Here is a 20063-nt window from a genome sequence, read left to right as displayed (position 1 = left end):
CAGCATCTGTCAGTTTCGATAGGCTTTTATTTATATTAGACACGTTTTACTTGCTTTATAAAACGAAACGAAAAGGAAACTGTAAAAAGATATGTGGAACTTTCATGGGATAATGATCGCAAGTTCCACATTCTCAGCAATAATTCAGACGCCTATTTAATAGAACGTCCGCATTATTTAATCTACATACAATATCGCGCTTATTGTCCTTTCGTTTATTAATTAGGAATTTCAAATTAACTCGCCTTATCAAAGTTCCCTATCAAATTTCACCATGAAAATTCAACGTTGAACATTCAAATTAGATTGGTTTATTAATGCGTACGATTAAAGAAAATTAAACCTGAAAGATCGCGATTGATTTAATTAATTGATGAAATTAATCATCAATTCTTCACGATTACATTTACATATTAATCGTTGATACGATGCTAGATTTAACAAAAATTTACTTTCCATTAATAACGAAGTAATTGCGTTAAATATTACCCAACATTGCGAAAACTAATATACCATTGAACAATTAAAAAAAATCATTACGATGTTTACGTATTACATCCTTTCAGCTGCAAGATCTTGCGGTTAGATGCATACAGAGGAACGTTAGGAAGTGGATGTCCGTAAGAGAATGGCCCTGGTGGAGGTTATACGTGAAAGTTGCACCTTTATTGAACGTTCATAGAACAGAGGATCAATTGAAGGCGAAGACGGTGAGGATATGCCTTCTATTTTTACGTGTTGATCATTTCCCATCGTTACATGCGTAAGAGAGACGTTGAACGATCCATAATACTCTATAGTTTTCACAATACGAAATGAAAGTATATTTTTTTTTCTATTTAAAGAAGGGTTACAAATCGTTTCAGTTTCTAAGATCACTGTTTATAAAAAGACGATCTTGTTGATATTGGATCGATGAAATTAACGAGTATGTTATTGTGTCTCTTTGAACAGGAGGAGTTGGAGACTTTGAGAGCAAAGGTCGAAAGATTGGAGCAGGAGCGGAATCATTTGAAACACGATAATGATAGATTGGAGGCTAAGGTATGACAAAAGATTGTATACTTTTTATTTCATTTTGCCATCGCTTAATTTTCTTTTTTTTTTTTTTTATTAGAAACAATTTTTTTACGAACTTCTAATTCACGAAAGAATCTTTTTTGATTAAAATTCTTAATATGGTGTTCAACGTTTAACCTTGAACATCAGAGGAAGATTAAGAATTTGAACACTAACGACAAAGGCCTGTGACTCATATCTCTCGTATCTACCCAAATTTTATACGAGAAAATCGTTTTTTAATGAGACACGAAAATGATATATCACTTGCTACAACTGACAAAGCGGTAGAATGGAAGATCTGCTCAAACAATTATGCTTTCTATAACTTAAGAAGGGTCACTTGGATCATTTACCTACTTGATCGTACTAATGCAACTTCGTCAAGTGTACCGTAGCAAATCGACGCTCGACTAGAATTCGCATATTCAGAAGTACGAGGAAAGTTTATTAAGTAGCGTCGTTTGTCCGAGCACTTGTATCGTGCAATTGGGTTAACTGCGTGAGACGAAGCGTGCCGCTCTCGGCGCTCGTTTATCGCGTTATGAATCTGATCAGCGGAGCATCGCGCGAAGTACCGACCTCCGCCGCGCGTTGCTTTGCGCTCAAATAAAAGTTCCAGTGACCGACATTTCCTGCCTACTGGCCTGGTGTCGTATGAAAATTCCCCTCACGACCTTGGCATTGCTGTGTACTCCACGCCACCAGTCACCTGTGATGGTTGTTGCCGGTATTGTTCCGAGATTTCTAACCGGTTTCGTTTCGCTCGTTCGACCTTTCGATCTACCGCCACTGGACTATTTCAACCGATCTATCGAACGATTTTCTACTTCCTGTCCGCCTCTCAGCTCGCCTCTTTTTGCTCTGTTTCCCTTGCCTCTCGTAGCGGTCCTCCGTCGACTTTTCTCGCGAAGACCTGCCGACAGATTTGGCTGCGATCCAAAATCATGGCCCGTGCTACCTACCGCGCTGCTCCTCGTCCGCTTTTCCATCTCGCTCGCACCCCGTCTCCCTTAGAATAACTCGGAGGTGACCGTCTCCACCAACAGACCACCGCCACCGGCCCGTGTATCGGCTGACCCAGGAAGAGTAGGCAGTTGCACCGCGACTCCTTCTCGATACGGGCGTCGACGTTGTTCGACTCGTTACGCAATTAAATGCTCGTGCCAGCCGATCCGATCAAATCGAAGCAGAAGACCCCGATTCACTAACGAACCTTACTATAGCAACCATGCAATTCGATCGCTGCTGGGTATCTCGCGTATCTCGCGCGATTGTCTCTTGCTCTGGCTGCTGAAGATCCCGCGCGACCGGTTATTCCGCTGGACAAGGCGATCGATATCGATCAAACTATCGTAAACAAAATTCTCTGACAGTCTGATTATCGATCTTATGAAACTGCACGAAGAATAGGAAACGTTCTCCGAGATTAAGGATGATGGTCCCATATGGCAAGAAATATCTTCCTTCTTACTATAACGAATTATAGTGTTGCACAAGTGTCTTGGAAAATTATGCTGCCGACACGAGATCAAAATTGAGTTGATTCAGGATAACAACACCAGGATGCCGTCACTGCCGACCACATACTCTGGCGCGATATCGCCCGTTTCCAACAGCTCACAGACCTTCGAAGAGCCATTGACCGGTAAAACGATGACCAGCAGAGTCAGCGATTCGGACGATACGATTACCGAGAATTCAGCAAGACCTATAGAACCGATGATATTTGCGAAAAGACCGCCGTTGCCACCTTTTAGAAGACCAGCCAACAGATTGCACGCATTAGCCATGACAAGAAGTCCATCGCCATGTAGCCTTTCATCTAGTCTGTCTTGTCGCTCGAGGTCAATGTCTGTGATGTCCTCGAGGCCTCGAACAAGCCTCGATTCACCAACCTTCTCTACTCCACCAAGAAGGATGTTTCCTATAGAAAACAGGTCTTGTTTGGATTTAGAAGACGTGTCTTTAAAAGAACAGGCTCCTGTAGTATTCGACGCTAGTTTAAATTTCGTGTTAGGCTGCGACAAGCAGAAGATCAGGCAGTCTTTCAGGCCAACAGCTTCTCACATGGAACCTTCGACAGCCTCTTCGTACTTATCATCCAAGATCTCGCAATTTTTGAAAAGAACCGATCATATAATGGACGAGTGGCGAAGTCTGGGTCACAGAGACGACGCGGACGACGATTTAAATCTGCCATCGATGAGTCGAGGTTACGAGAGACGCGGCATGGGTAGAAGCCAGAGCGCCACGAACATCATGATACGTGGTTATCAGTATTACAGCAGGTCGAACAGCATCGGGAAAAGCTCCAGGCGTTCCCTTTCCCGCGCCTCGGAAGACAGAACGATCTCCGATGGTGCCGGTCAGGAGGTATATTGCCTGTTTTATATGGATTTGGAAAGTTCGTTTCGTTTCGTTGCTTTGCTCTGCAGTTCTAGATTTATTATCCATTGGGAGTGTAAATTAATTCCGTCTTCGTCTTTCCGACCAAACTTCACAATTTATTTATGGATCACGTTAGGTCCTGTTATTTTCTCTAACTTTGCTCCTCTTTTCCATCTGGTGTTAGATCCTATCGTGAAAAGACTCACGATGATATAAACCCGCTGATTTACGATTTATCTTATGGAATATCATACATAGCTCGGACCTAACGATTTTCAATTCTATGAATTGGAACAAAACTTGAACGAACAATTCATTTTGGATGCAATTTTTGCTCCGTGATAGTTGGATCATTGTCTATCACGAGTTATACTCCTGTTATACACATTATACTGTGTACAATTAATTTGATATATATATATTATAATATTTTTTTCGTTCCTGGTTTTTCTAAACCTCGTATGTATCACGTAAATAACGCAGAAAGTAGAATAAGTAAAAAAAAAATAATGGAGACTTTAAAATTAGATTAGGCAGATCAATTTTCTAAGTTGTTCTCCTTCACAACTCACGCGTAACCGATCAAGAGTGCCAGCTTTTCTAAACACTCTTCCTAGTACGTTCTTTATAAACATCTGGACACACGTTCGAACTCTCGTTTCCTTCGAATTGAACAGACACGAAGTCAGCAGAGCATCTGACATAAAAGAAACGCCATTCAGTCGCTTTTAGAGAAATAACACTGTGCCGATCCGTGTTGAACAAGCCATCGGCACGCTATTACGTTCGCTTGTGTTTTCGGGTAACATTAGCTTTTGATACTATATTTAATAGGCAGCTCGGAAAATACGCCTCTAAATGTCACGTTAGTTTTAGAGCATAGGATGAAGTTGTAAATTCTGATGTGCGCCACTAGGAACCGTGTCACTTGATAAACGAAAGACTTTGAATCAGTGGTATATTGCCTGTGCATTGATTTTGACGAACGAATCATTTTATTTAAATAGTACGAAGTAAATGTTTTCGTTAGAATTGTTAGGATCGAAATGTGTATTTTCCTTTTTTTAATAGGCGATAATAAATAATAAACGAATCGTCGACAGTGTATGTAAATTAATCCAATTAATGTTCATGATATTATCGGTACTACGCGATACTATGTTGGCAGAGAGATTAAGAATATCCGCAAGCTAGAAGCGTTTGTAAATGAAACATAAATAATTTCTTATCTTGATTCTTATTGCAGCTGAGCGAAATGACTGCCGACTTTGCGGAAGAGCACTCAACATCGACGTTGGCGGCTGAAAGGATCGACGCTGAGACTTCGGAACGTCTGCGACTGGAAAGGGAGCTGCAGGATGTGACCGAGGCGAACAAGAATCTGCAGCAAACGACTGAACGCCTGGAGATGGAACTTTTGTATGCGAGGGCCGCAGACTTAAACGGTGTCGTGTCCGATGCTGAAGATGGTGAAGACGGTGGCGTTTACAAGCAGAGATACGAACATGCTGTAAGGGAACTCGAGTTCACGAAGAGGAAAATGGCCCAACAACATGAGGATGATCTCGAGCAACTGGTTGGACTTAAAAAGCAATTGGAGAAGAAGGTAATTCGATTAAGACTTAATTTACACGAGCAACTAATACGATAAGATGATAAGATGATATAAAGAAAGGATAAAATAAATATAATAAACTGGACAGCCTGGAAAACGAATAAATTTTTTCTTCTTTTTCTAGCTTGTATCCACTTGTACGCTGAATTATTGTGTTTGAATACTAAATTATTACGATAAAAATTAAAACGAGAGAAGCCAATCACGTGGAACGATGTTAAACGTAACATATTTTTGTGTTCCAGTTAGCTGACGCTTACGAAGAGGTCGAGGAACAACGTCAGGTTGTTGGACAATGGAAACGACGCGTGCAAAAACTGAATGGCGAGATGCACGACTTGAGACTACTGCTGGAAGAACAGACAGCTAGAAATAATCTTCTGGAAAAGAAACAGCGCAAGTACGTGCTACTTCAAACTTTCACGTCGTCTTTTTTTATTCGCTATTTCAATAGCGTTTCGCATTTGTTTCATCTTGGCTATGTAGAAAGTATTTTTGGAAACTTGTGCGTAAACGATACTGTACTAGTAGCGTAGATTCGGAGGATGTTCTAATTCTGTTATACAAGATTTAAGAGAAGATCTTTGAAGGTATTGAATTGAAAATGTTCTTTCTCTAAATTAAAGTCGATTATTAAGTTTATATGGAATTATTTTTAACACAAATCAATGTATCTTATATCCATTAAAATTTCATCAAAATAGTTAAAATCGTTACGGTTTGTAATTTGATATAAAAGTTACTTCGATTCATAATAGCACATTTTACGCAATTTCCTTTGGAAAACACGAATAGAATAAAATAAAGTAAATAATATCTTTCATGCTTAAAGAAATTATCGTCTTGATTATACCGATAGAATACGATAACATAGATTGTTCGCTTGTACAATTTTGAGTGAGAATTCTTGAAAGAATGGTCGGAATATTCATTCACAAGAAAAAGTTTTTACTGGCGGCACAATTCTTGGCTACTCGTTAAATTTGTCGAATTTCTACGCTATCGAGGGATGCTCTATTCTGATTTCGTTCGCGGCAACAAGTGTTTCTGGCAATTGGCCAGCTCGGTAATTTTGCCACTGGTTGGAGGTTCGTTGGGTGCATAAACCGTGATTGACTGCTCCAAATATAGGTCTTGTGATCGCCCGGAAACTAGAATTTTGTCGCTACTATGGAAAAAAGACGTGCCATTCAGTCATGTTTCATGAATCAATTATCACAATACTATATGTACATTAAAATTTAAATTGCATTTTTTTCTCCTCTCTTTTCTCGGTCTTTCTTTCAATGTTCAATACCTTTGTACCTTCTATCAAAATTCCGACGTTATATTCTATAAATATTTTTTCTGAATTGTTTAGATTCGACTCAGAAACTCAGAATTTAATGAACGATCTACGGCAAGAGAAAGCGCAACGTGAAAGATTAGCCAGAGAAAAAGAAATCGCGATCGCGGAGAAGTTTACCATAGAACAGAACCTTAGTGTAAGTATATTAATGTAAAGTATTTTTATTTATCGAATTTAACGTTTTTTTAATTTCACTCTTTGTTTCCTATTCGTAAGTATATTGTCATGGTTTATTTTTCAACGTAGGACGCAAGATTGGAAATCGAATTGAAGGAAGAAAGATTGCGGACATTGGGCCAAGAGCTTGAGGAATTAACATTTGGTGGCAAAACGGAGGAGGAAGTAGCACAGCTGAAGAAAGCGAAGCATGAGCTGGAGAAAAGAGTAAAGGATCAGGAAGAAGAGTTGGACGACTTAGCTGGCCAGGTGCAGTTGCTCGAGCAGGCGAAGTTGAGGCTCGAGATGAGCATCGAGCAACAACGCAAGGAAATACGCAAAGAGATGCAACAGAGGGACGAGGAGTTAGAAGACGTACGTGGTAACGCTCTGAAAAAGGTGAAAGCTCTAGAGTCGCAGTTGGAGAACGAGCACGAGGAGAGGACGATATTGCTTCGAGAGAAGCATGAATTGGAACGTCGTTTGGTAGCTATCGAAGAACAGGATCGTGCTGAACGTGCGGCAGAAGCTGAAACCATGCATAGGTACATTAAACGTTAAAGCTTGATTTTATAGTCGTATATAGGGAGACGGTAGATTCTTCGAAAAATATTTGACACGTCAATTCGTGAACTCTTGAATTTTATATTTTATACTTTATATTGTATATTTTATAGGCTAAAGAGAGATTTGAAGAGAACCAAAGCATTGCTAAGAGACGCTCAAACGATGCTGGAGAGATCGAAAGGTGACTCGACGGGTAAAGCAGCTTTACGACAGCTGAAGAACCAGTTGGAAGATGCAGAATGCGCTAGAGCAGTTGCAGTTAAAGCGAAACAGGCACTGGAGCAAGAACTGAATGAGACGCAGGCTTCGTTGGAGGAAGCATTACGACAACGTTCCGAAGCAGAAGATCGTGCTAATGTAGCTAGTCGCGAACGAACTGAGCTACTGTCGCAACTGGAAGAAAATGAAGAGGAGTTGGCAGAGGTGTGTTTCGTATTTAATTTACAAATATTATCTAAAGCGATACGTAATAAATAATTAACAATTAACAATTAATTCCAAAGGTTTTGAAGAAGTATCGGGCGGCTGTGCAACAAGTGTCGGCGGAACAGGGCCAGTTGCAGGAAGCGCAAGTGCAGATTGCTGCTCTGGAGGCAGAGAAATCTGCGTTGAAGGATCAACTTTCAGAGCTGACGCAGCGGCTCGAATCCGTTGAGCAGCTTGGCGATCCCACTGCGAACAGTCTGGCTACTCGACGACTCGAGTTTCGTGCTAAGGAACTCGAAAGTAAGCTGGAATTGGAGCAAACGACAAGAGCGCGCTTGGAAGTAAGTTACCTTCCATTTGTTTAAATCAAGGGTTTGACATTTGGATGTTTTAAGAATTATTCATAACATTGTGAATTGTGTTTCGTTGTAGACTCAAATAGCTAGATTGAAAGAAAACGTAGAGAAACTACAAACTGAGACTGCGTTACTTCGAACGAAAGAACAGAGTGCCCAAGATGCTTCGAGAAGATTGCAAAGGTCGTTACGCGAAACAAGAGAAGAGGCCAGTTCGGCACTAGCGCGTGAACAAGAGTCCACGCGTGCTCGTCGCGAATTGGAAAAATCTCTTGAGGCTGCTGAAGCAGAGACCAAAGTCGCCAGAGACGATCTCAGGTTGGCGCTTCAACGAATTGATGATCTACAGAGCGCTATACAGGGTGAACTTGATTTAGATTGCAGCGAGGAAGGGACAACCGAAAACAGCGATAGGTATTTATTAATCGTTTAACTTATAATTAGTAATTAAGCCGTGTAGTATTTTACTGTAACACATGATTAGTGCATTAGTGCATTATGATAGTGCATTGTAAATACTTATGTATAAATGCTATATTTATACAATATATGTGTAAAAATATACAAAAATTATATTTCATATTTATAAATGCCTTTCTATTCTAGTGATTGATGCGAACAGTTGTCGGATCTCGAATCCGACGGAAGCAAAGATAAAGAACCTATTGACCAACGTATAGCTGAAAGAATTACTGACGAATCGCCGCTCGTTGAGTCATCGATGGATAATTGTTAATTCACAAGGCTGAAAGGAGAACAACAAAGACAGAAAGTCAACAAGAATTATAGAAGAAAAGAAAAAAGAAAACATACTAGTTCAAAATCGCTAGACTTAGTTTCTTACTATTAACGTCGTCACCACTGTCGGTCACATTCAACATTAGCGACAGCGAATCAAAATTGAAGGATATCAAACAAATCACTAATTATATATATATATATAAGGACCTTATCTCACGCTAGAGTAAAATTTTTAAACAAAAACTGAAGAGTAACGAGTGAAATCCATCGATTTGTACGATTACAACAGTTAGCATAATTTCACTCGTGACTCTTTTCTCAACATAATCGAAAAAATGACAAGCTCGTAGGTGGTGCTAATTTCAAATCCCAAAAAACGTGTTGATGTCGTGGCTATTTGTATTCTGCTTCTTACTACGTGTCTTTGGTGCTATATTATCCGACAGTAGATTTTGTCGACGGACTACATTGTTGTTCCAGTCTTCCAAGGGGAAAAATCGAGCTTCTCGATGCAGTGATGTCGAGATGTAAAAACACGTCCATGTGCACAATTATCAATGCCTTTCCAACGGCCCAAAGTTCAAACGTGCAACGTACCATGGAAAACGAAATATCAAAGCCTTACTTCTTCAGAAAGCATTTTACGCTTTTTTAACACTTCGCTATACCTAGCCGATAACGTTGGCTATACAGTTTGTATTATAAAACGCGAGCTACGGGCCGCGACTCAGTTTTTTGGTTTCTTATATAAGGATTCATATGTAACTTATTGCTTTGTAAAATGCAGATATCTTATTTAATTAGTTCGTGCGTTTTTACTTCTCCTTGTCTACCAAATCCTCTTAGCTTATTGAAATAGAATGCCGGACGAAAGAAAGGATAGCAATTTATATGTGGAGTCATCTTAATTAGAAAAGTTTTGAGCATTGTACTGAAATTTTCATTAACAAAAGGTACAAAAAAAGAAAAAACGTTTTCATAAGAACTTTGAGAACGAAATCGCGATTACTGTGACTGATGGTGGGCATCGCGAGCGTTATCCTCACGAATAAATTTTTATTTTGAAATTTCTTAAATAAAATTTTTTTAAAAATTCGGAAGAGTATTTAAAATTTATTATACGACTTATAAAGCATTTACGCGCCATTTGAAAGTTAATGTTAGAACGAATTATATGTTAAATTAATTAAATTAAATGTTACATATAATCTTATGTATTAATTCATTTTGTAATTTTAAAAGTTACACAAGAAGTGGTGTAGTTATTACTGTATTGGTCAAAGTAATCAGATATGATGGTTATGAAGTATTATAATTTAGATAAAAAGTATTGCATCAATTTAACCTTTTTTCGCGCCCTCTGTGATGATAATCGAAGTTGAACTACATTTTACCAGAAATGAGTTGGGAGATCGCCGATGCAATGTTAAAAAAGTCAGCCAAAAGATGAGTGCTGAGAATGGGGGTTTCTAGCAGCCAACGGCCGAACTATACGCACATTTCTCCTCCGCTATACTCTATTGATATTGAGGATCAGCGAAGGGTAAGGGAGAAAGAAACATAAAACTGAAATCAGGAAATGGATAAGAGTACGTGAAATTTAAGGAGAAGTGATATAAAAAAAAGATCGCAAAATAGCTTTCGAAAATTCCGAGGCACAACGTCATTTTCAAGAAACGCCGAAATCGTGCCATCTGATTGATACAAAATCGCTATTTTAGAGGGAACATGTTTTGCTCTCGGATTTTCTCAGAAAATGTCATCGTTTCCAGGAATTTCAGAAAGTTTCGAATACTTCTGATGCTATTCTATTGTCTTGATACTTACTATTTTTCTAGCAGTTTCAAAACACCGGAGAAAGAAATGTGCATATAGTTCGGTCGTTTGACCGCTAGAGGCGATAATTCGTGTAGCATACTTTTTGCCTGAACTTTTCTCATTCACATCAGCGCCCTTCCTTACTCACCTCTGATTCTACATAAACGTCAATAAATTAAAGTATCTTGCATAATGTTCTTAGAATAGTAATTTATGGATTTGAAACGACATTCAAAGTTTATTTGCTCATGTTTTTGTTAATCACTTCATAGACAAGTAGTAGCATTAAAAAATAGGTATGTAATTTATAAATACTTTTAATAAAGAAGCACAGGTAGGATTTCGATAGTTATTTTAGTCATTGAACCGTAGTGACAATTGCAGTTGCAGAACTCTGTTTATGAAGATTCATGTAATATAATTATTGTTTATTGTAACATATTAATTGGTTTAGAGAGCTATTTAACTTCTCCATCCATAGTTTTCTAGGTTATAGTTGTTGATATATTATGTTCGATTTAAATGATTTCTACGCACTTACTTTATTTACGAAATATATAAACAAATAAACCCTAATAAATTCACATAAATAAATGAATTTTATTACTATATAAGTAGATTATCTAGTTTTAACACCACTTACTTAATTAAAAATGAAACTGATGATACGAAAAATATATAATATAAATAATTGTTTCAGGAATTACATATATATATATATTAAAATTTTAAATATAATTTTACCAACATGATCTTGACATTTCTTTATATGATAGCAACATCAATCCAGTCAAGGAGGATTGTATTTTTAAAAAATCATTTACGTAATTTATTTCAAGGAGATACAACCATTTGCCCATCAATAATGTTTTATAATAAAAAGCAAAGTTCAAATAAAGGTAATATATTAATATTTACATTTGGAAACATTATATATTGTTAATAATTTATGCAGTTTTAATATAGTTTAAAGATTACCTACATTTCTAAAGTATAAAATAAGATTATATAAATGATTAAATTTTTTATATATAAATTTTTAATATATCACTGGTTATTCATAATAGTTATCCAATTGTTTACCATTCATTTTTATTATATATCTTGATGTTACACATATATCTTGCATACATGTAAATGAAGATATCTTATTAAATAATATTGATATTATTCGTGTAAATCGTATTACAATTACTTTTTTAGAAGACTGATATTTGGATTTATTTTTTTAAAGACTGGTATAAAATTAAAAAATGTTGACTCATATATATACATTCTTGACGTATTTGCATTAATTAGACATGCACCTTATATTATCTATTATTTTTGTTGATTTAATATTTCCTTATATTAACTTATGTTATAAAAATATTACAATACTTTGAAAAATGATTACACAATGACTTTAAATCATTATATGAAAAAGCTGTAACAAATGTAGGAAAACCAAAAATGTACATGTATAGTGCAGAAAATATTTACAATATTATAGTATCTAATTTGTACTTATTTCATGCTTTTTATTTTGATTCAAAATAAAATTCTTAAAAACAATATTTTGCAAATATGATATAAATTGTATAACTTTAAATTATATAACTATAGCTATCAAATACTATTTTATCATTTCATCTATGTTCTATAAGCATACAGTATTGAGATTTGTTAATTAATCTGTAGTCATTATACAATAAAAAGAATTAACTAGGAAATTAGTAAGTAATAAAGTTTTTATATCAAACTGTTGGGCTTTATATTATATCTTTTATATAAGTTTTATGTATATGCATATAAATAATGTATTGTTATTATATTAATATGATTTGTAGCATTTTAAAAATGTTTTAGTTGTATTAAATAAGAGATATTATTTATTTTTGTTGCATAATTTTATGGAATATAGTTTATAAATAAATCAGAAAGTTTTATATATACACATTGTCCATTATATTTTGTAGATGATAATAATTATTTCTTGCTTTCACTTTTTCAGACCTAGATGTTAATTGAATATTGTATTTATATATGTATGTAAATTTATATCGTTGCACAAAAGAAAACTTATGTACAAATATCATTTGCCTTTCGATTGATTTTGTAAGTTTATTATCTGTTTAACATTACATACATATTATGTTATTATTATAATAATCACTAATATATAAAATGTTTAGAACTAATAAAATCCTGCTAGTACTTGCATTTCCTTTTTGTGTTTTATTTGCATTTAGATGTTAATTGTTATGTATACTACATTATGTAGCAAATTTGTTATGACACAATTAGTGATTCATTTTATGTTATATTTTATTTTTATTATAATATGTTTATCATAATGAATATTATTTTTTAAATGAAATACAAATTTATTTTGTAATATATATTTGATTTTGATCCAGATCCTTAATACATTTATATATATGCTACATGTACAAGCGTATATAATTTGAAAACCTACTAAAAGATTTTTCAGTATAATGGATAATGAAATATTTTGTATTATTTTAAGAATCAAATTCTTCTATGAATGATTGTGAAAATGATGAATTTATGACTTCTTGTCTATGTGTGAATAAAAGTGATGCTAGACTAGAAGAATTACTATGGTACTATGATGATATGAGATTGTGCACTATATTGCCTCAAGTATGCATTAAGCAATAATACCATAAATAAACTCTTTATTGTAGTTAGTTAGATATAATTAATCATTGGGTTAATTATTACTTTCACCAGCAAAAAGTTGACATCTCAAGTTGGTTAACGTATCAGTACGGAAAAACATTTTTTCCTTTGCATACAAATAATCGTAATGGAACTTTGTTACAATCAGAGTACAAACTTTATATTCTTGTTGAAGCTGATCTTAAAAGTTATAATCCTATTGCTGCAACACATGCTACTAAGGTACTATATCTATTTATTCTCCTCATTCTTTCTATTTTGAATGTGATTATTTTGTATGAAGGGAATATGATATTAGTAGTTTTATTGTTTAAAAAATAAAGGGAATAAACATATTATGTGAAGGTTTATGTCTATTGAAATGGATATAAATAGACATAATATTTTATGATCTGACTATCTAAAACAAAGCTTATGTAAATTTTTTACATATAAAAGCATTCCAACACTATATACATATAAAAATGTTTATTTGGGAAGCTAGCACTCCGTTTAAATATGTTGTGTCTTTTAGGTCGAGGATTACGGTTTAATTATTACGTGGATGGCAAATAAAAATATTGATTTAATTATAGAGTCCGATTTAGATATGGTTGCAAAATTTTTTATTGCAGCGATGGAAGGTCAATGTTACATTAATAATGGGTTGTTATTGAAACGAATAGAAAGTATGTATAGATTTCAACCCTGTTTACTAAAATATTCGGATTATAATAGCTTTATATTTTTCCAGCTGTCCTGATATCAGGAAAGCCTTGTCTTTACAATAGTGATGTGTTGAATTCACCACCAACTAAAAGTAAGAATTTTATGTAATTAATACTATTAATAAAAGTTTTAAGAAATGTAAGAAATTTAAAATGTCAAAATCGAAATTTTTTGGTGGATGAATTATCAGGCATTTGATATTGTTACCTCAATCTATTTCCAGTTGAAAGCATAAACCAGGTATTTACCAGGGATTACTACATGTAGTTATTGTATGTACTCAGTTAATTTATCATTGTGGATAATAAGTCACAATCAAGCAATGTGATCTTAATTTATCTAGAATAATATATATACATATGAATGTATAAGTGGAGAATAGAATTTATGATCATCAAGTCCATCAGTAGGATTTCTGGCATACAGTTTTCTGCTTGTAGTAAAACTGAGAACAGCTTACTGCATTCAAGTCATAATTTAAGGAATATGTAATCTTTACTAATGCTGCTTCAAAGTCTTTTATCTTCTTTTCTTAACTGTGAAGAAATATATCCTTATTATCTTTATATACCTGACAACTTTTGCAATCTTATACAACAATTCTTAATTATGTAATAGGTTTTCAAAAATAGGAAACAACTTGCTCTTAATTGAAAAATGGTAATGATTATCCAATAAGCTATGAATTTCTATATATCACGAATCAGATGAAACAGACCAAGATTGAAGAAGTTTTTTAATAGATAAGATGTACTTTTTTATTTAGAGATGGAATATTTCATGATACACATATGACATATCCTTACAATAAATTCTCTATTTTTCCCATACATGAATTAACACTTACATTCAGTTGTAAATATTGAGAAACAAACGCGCGAGATCTCTTATCCACGAATATGAAATGATTCACTCATTGTGTTTAGTTGTTTTAAACCTGGAGTTCGCTATGTTAACGAAAGAAATAGATAATGCCAAAAAATTGTCGGTCTTTCATGTTATTGCTAATTCCACAAAAATCTATATTGCCGATTCTTCAGATTTTTGTTCATTCGTTGCGAATGAATAATGAAGAATTCGAGAGCGTTCTGATCGTTACAAAAAGAAATTGTACCTTGTAATAAGAAAATATACCTATAAACGAGAAGGCATAAAATAAATTTCGTATATATTTTTGTAAGAATTTATAGACAAAGAGGAATGGACAACGCATGCAGAAAAATTAAAATCATTAAGCGACACTGCCAAACTCGTATCCGAGAAATGCAAACCATTTGAAGTTAAGGATCTTCCAGGTTTAATAGTATATCCAGAAAATGCTGTAACGGACGCAGAACTTGAACTGATGAAGCGTGTAGAGTCCAATGAAACGTTAGGTATAATAAAAAAGTTATTAAACACATGAACACAAATTTTACAAGTATTTTTCTAATATAATCCTCATGTATATAAGTTAATTGAATTTACGTGTTATAGAGAGTGAAACTAGAAGTCAAGTTTCTACACCAGTTTCAGTAAACATTCCTCAACATGAGAATCAATTATCACAAGATGAAATACAAAAGATAACAAAAGATACCACTGAATTTCAAGGTGTTCCGCATTCTACTAGTAAATCACTTGATATGCTTGATAATTTAGATGTATCCAATACTATAAGCACCAGACAAGTATCTTGCAGTGATATAAAAAGTACAAGTAAACCTTTTGAACCAAAGTCTTTTTATGATGCTAAGGATAGCAAATCCATAGCATCTACAAGCCCTTTTAAGTAAGTATTCTATGTTAAAAAATAATTATTTAAAAGATTTAATCTTTCCCGAGTAAAAAAGGAAAGTTTCAGAAATATTTGATAAATTCACTGAAATTTCCATGTTATAGGAATTCCATAGCAGAGATAACAAAGAAGTTATCAAAAAATAACATAAAACCACCAAATGTCCTAATATATGCTGATAGTTTTATTGCACGTAACAATGTAAAAGGTGTTTTGGAAGAATCTCTTGACACAAATAAGTATGATTGTTTGTTTTAATATATTTATGGAAAAATGTACAAAATCATCTTTATTTTAGTAATTTTGAGTGGCATTAAACTTTTTAAGGCATTAAAAACACGTCAAAAATATGAAATTTCTCAAGATCTTCAATATTTTACAAAATTTCTTACATTTGATATTAAAAAAAATTTTCTTTTAATATTAGGTACACCATTTACGCATTATCTCCAGAAGAAGCACGTAATGACGCTTGGGTAGAAAATGCAGCTTTAGTCGTCGTTTGTGGAAATGTCGGCAATGAGATTGGAAATCGAATCGTGGAGTATATTCTTCACGGTGGCAAGTTGCTCGCTTTGTGTTCCGACGTAATTCATATTTTACTTCCATCGTTTAAAACGGCAGAAGTACGAGAAAATGAGCTGGTTCACTTTTCTTATGGGAAATGGAAGCATGTACGCATGATGCATCATATCTTTTGTTATCAAGCATCTCCTGTAAGAACGAGATTTTCACAGGATCATGAAGACGTAAAGTAAGATTTTTAGCTATAACCTTTTTCCGTACTTACAAGTTAAGGTATAAAGTTAAAATGTAAATGAAAAAGAAGATACTGCAGTTTATCTTTAACATTAATATTTATGTTTCATCTGAAAGCATTATTATTATATGATTATAATTATATTTTTTGTTTCTAATGAAAAATAACCCTCCTGATTAATTATTTCTAAATTCAGTTCAAGACATTTCAGTACTTTTTACAGAGTATCTGGTGTGTCTCCGCCAGCGACAGTGAGCGTGAAAGATAAAAAGGGAAACTCGCATTCGTTTGACCTAAAGGTACTTGGAACGGAAGAAACTTGGCACACACCAAGTATTCTACTTGCCACCCTACTAGGAAGTGGTGGAAAGCTTGTTTTTTCTCAAATACATCTAGAAGTGGATCCAATGCAATATGAACTCGAGGAAAGTAAATTTAATGCTTTGAAAGAAAGTAACACAACTAGACTGGAAATATTCAATGATTTATTAAAGACGCATCTTGAAATAGAAGTTCGTAGTACTGCAAAAGTAACTGCACATATGACTTATACATCTGCTTTCTTTTTGGGACGACATGAGGTATGAAAAATAATTATTATTTCGAAAGAAAATATTTATATATATTAGGTAAATTATTAAGAATTATAATTATGACATCCTTTATTTAGGTGATTTTTGTTCTATAAGAAACTACGTTTGCACATTACGAAGTAATAAGGATTATTATTCTCAATATCTTTGACATTACCAAAATTAGGAAAAAATTTATTGAATAAAGCATGGTAGAAGGGGGCCTGTCAACGTTACTACATAATGTTGTTAGATGCTGTTACTGTCATTTTGTATGCAACGTTTTTCAACTTTGTTGAAAGAAATAGAAAATTGATATATTCTGTGAATAATTTGCTGACTGACAACTGACCAATGACAGTGTGTAATAAGTAATTGTTCTCTTTCTGGTAACCACTAACAAAGATAATTCTGCAAATATAGTACATTCTTGTAAATATAATACTACTTGCTAAAAGCGCTTGTAAAAACAAGTATCGCTATATAATAACTAGGGGTGGAATCAATTTCGATATGTGCTTACAAGTTTAAATCAATTCCAATATAGTCAAATCAAATTATTATTCATGAAAGTATGTACTATTTATAAAAGATTGAAACCTATCCTGTCTAGATTCGAATTTGCATGATCAATAATCTGTGTTTTTCTTTTCTTGCAAGAACTCATGAAACTGTCCAATTTTATTTGCATTATATTTGATTCCATCTCTGATGGTGGCTCCCTTTATACTATGCAACATTCTTCAATAAATTGTTCTATAACTACTATCACTTCAAAAACACTAAAGCTAGCGATTTCTGTCGATTCATGCTATACTTCTTGCTTCTGAATTAATTATGCTTCTGTCATGTTAAAGTTACTAATTTTCTGCGAATATTTTTGTGTAATTCGTATATTTAGAAGATTCGTAACTACAAACAAAGAGACTAGTATTTACGTTTATTTTCTTTCATGTTGATAGTTGAAACTAGAAATGCTAGAAAGATTGAAGGATACAATGGCAGCGAACGATACTTTAAAAATGCCAAAGCTGGAAATTCAGTTTTGTAAAAGCAGCACAGTTCCACGACCTGCTTCAGCTTTGTTCCTACCAATTATGATTCATCAGTGTCCCGACAATTTCTCAACTGTAGAATATTTTGAGGTAATTTTTCTTTTAAATTATATCAGCTATGATAAATTTGACTTCATTTTTAATTCAGTTTAATCGTATCTATTGTTTTATCGACTTATCATACATACTTTTCTTGCTATAGAATTTATCTACCAAGGAATTAGGGCGTTTGGTTATATACGTTGATATAATGACATCATCAATGGATGTATTTAATGGTCATCAATTAGGACATGGTTTAGCTGTTATTGTCCGTCAGCAAACTCAAGGACGAGGTATGACAAGGATCTCTATTCAATAGATCGAAGACTTAGCTGCTATAATATTTAATTTAATATTTATATTTATAATAGAATTGTACGTGAACATAGTTTAAAGCATGTGCGTCAACTTTCACTAACAGTTTTGGCTCTCTGTTCAATCGATTAAACCGATCATTATTATTAACAAATGTTACACAAAAGTGGTGCAATGAACTTAGACACAATTTACGTTCCATTGAATTAACTTATAAACCTTTATGCATGTAGAAAGTAAAGAGAAGCGTCCACAATTCCTTAGGATGTAAATTCGTACAGTTTTAGAATCATATAATAAAGAGAGAAGCTAAAACATTCTTTAATCAATTAGTTATTACCAATTATTGATTTTTTTATCATATAATGAGTATGTTTTGTATGAATTTTAAGGAAGGAGTAAAAATATTTGGCTCAGTCCAAAAGGTGCAGCACTGTTCACGTTGCAACTTCATGTGCCTACTGATACCATACTTGGAAGACGAATCTCAATTTTACAACATTTGGTTTCTGTTGCAATTATATCCGCATTTAAGTCTCTATCTGGATACGAAGTACTATATCATTAATAATCATTATTTATATTTATCATTAGATATATATATATATATAAAATTAATTAATTATTAATTTTAATAGGATATAGATCTAAGATTAAAATGGCCTAATGATATTTATGCTGGTAATAATGTTAAAATTGGTGGACTGATCGTAGAGACTCATGTTATGTCAGATCTTAATATATGTAACGTTGGTAAGTATTGCTATTGTTACGCGTAACAATTAACATTTAATAAAATCATTTCTCTTTTTTTTTAAATAATTATCATTATTAGGAGTTGGAATAAATTTGTTCAATAAAGAACCTACATGTTGCATTAACGATATAATTACTACATTTAACGAAATATATCAGAAAAAATTAGAAATGATATCATACGAACAATACTTTGCTATTGTATTCAATGAAATTGAAAGATGGTTAAATATCGTACAAAGTGGTAATATAGATGATTTTCTGGATGCATATTATACTTATTGGATGCATACGTAAGTTTTACCTAACATTTTTTTTAATTATTAACGTCTACTATTGGTGAATTTCATTATTGTGAAATACTGTTAATAATCGATAGTATCAGAAGATTAAAATATATTTTATGTTTCAACAGCGACACAAATGTGACGGTATTATCAGCATCTGGGGTGTCACAAAATGTTAAAATACTAGGTATAGACGATTACGGATATTTACGTGTACGAGGAGACGATGGAACGATGTTTACCGTACATCCAGATGGTAATACGTTCGATTGTCTGAAAGGTCTTATAGCTCCGAAATAATCAGATTCAGAAGTAGAATTAACATGTCTGTTGAACGTGTTTAATAGTCGATTGTACACTGTTGTTCTTTTTTATTTTTATACATCTTGTATATATTTTAAATTATCATAAAAATGAATATCAATCAAAAAATGCTGATAAATTTAATTTATAATTTTTAGTTTTGTTATTTATCATTTGCCCATACAGCAAATGGAATATATATATATAATGTAAGCTACTTTATCCAAGTCCATAATTCTTGTTACGCGATTTGATGTCATATTTCCTGCTACGGAGAGAAAATAATAAACAAACATTGTTAACTAAAAATCAAACCATTTTCTTTT

At 33.5% G+C, this 20063-nt stretch overlaps 2 protein-coding genes across 8 annotated transcripts in view; both read left to right on the top strand.

The window, feature by feature from the left end:
- LOC139993288 (unconventional myosin-XVIIIa) overlaps positions 1 to 9462 on the top strand; it is a 64975-nt gene extending 55513 nt beyond the window's left edge. For 3 of the 4 annotated variants that reach the window (XM_072014873.1, XM_072014871.1, XM_072014870.1), the window contains 10 exons: positions 567 to 710; positions 955 to 1044; positions 4697 to 5056; positions 5311 to 5465; positions 6426 to 6549; positions 6660 to 7114; positions 7247 to 7559; positions 7640 to 7903; positions 7995 to 8332; positions 8525 to 9462. In XM_072014873.1, the coding sequence (XP_071870974.1) occupies positions 567 to 710; positions 955 to 1044; positions 4697 to 5056; positions 5311 to 5465; positions 6426 to 6549; positions 6660 to 7114; positions 7247 to 7559; positions 7640 to 7903; positions 7995 to 8332; positions 8525 to 8531 (2250 nt within the window). In that variant the 3' untranslated portion in view covers positions 8532 to 9462. Of the gene's footprint in view, positions 1 to 566; positions 711 to 954; positions 1045 to 2155; positions 3436 to 4696; positions 5057 to 5310; positions 5466 to 6425; positions 6550 to 6659; positions 7115 to 7246; positions 7560 to 7639; positions 7904 to 7994; positions 8333 to 8524 lie in introns of those variants that run through there. The other variant, XM_072014872.1, reaches the window with a different exon arrangement.
- A 973-nt stretch (positions 9463 to 10435) lies between these two features.
- Hcs (holocarboxylase synthetase-like protein) lies at positions 10436 to 19888 on the top strand. Of its 4 annotated transcripts, none has more exons than XM_072014882.1 (17): positions 10436 to 10657; positions 11178 to 11376; positions 12987 to 13123; positions 13214 to 13384; positions 13677 to 13830; positions 13896 to 13961; positions 15052 to 15246; positions 15347 to 15641; positions 15752 to 15886; positions 16075 to 16401; positions 16631 to 16988; positions 17942 to 18124; positions 18237 to 18369; positions 18784 to 18944; positions 19030 to 19144; positions 19227 to 19440; positions 19563 to 19888. In XM_072014882.1, exons 2-17 carry the CDS (start codon positions 11226 to 11228, stop codon positions 19732 to 19734), a joined length of 2967 nt encoding a protein of 988 aa, XP_071870983.1. In that variant the 5' UTR covers positions 10436 to 10657; positions 11178 to 11225; the 3' UTR covers positions 19735 to 19888. The 4 variants fall into 4 exon arrangements, with proteins under 4 accessions (XP_071870983.1, XP_071870982.1, XP_071870985.1 ...); XM_072014881.1 differs by having other exon boundaries at positions 10436 to 10773; XM_072014883.1 differs by lacking the exons at positions 10436 to 10657; positions 11178 to 11376 and adding an exon at positions 12469 to 12574.
- The last annotated feature ends 175 nt before the right edge of the window (positions 19889 to 20063 follow it).

This window comes from Bombus fervidus, chromosome 12, assembly GCF_041682495.2.
Source record: "Bombus fervidus isolate BK054 chromosome 12, iyBomFerv1, whole genome shotgun sequence".
NCBI classification, from domain to species: domain Eukaryota; kingdom Metazoa; phylum Arthropoda; class Insecta; order Hymenoptera; family Apidae; genus Bombus; species Bombus fervidus.
Note: the sequence above shows the minus strand (reverse complement) of the source record. Positions and strands in the feature narration are given on the sequence as shown.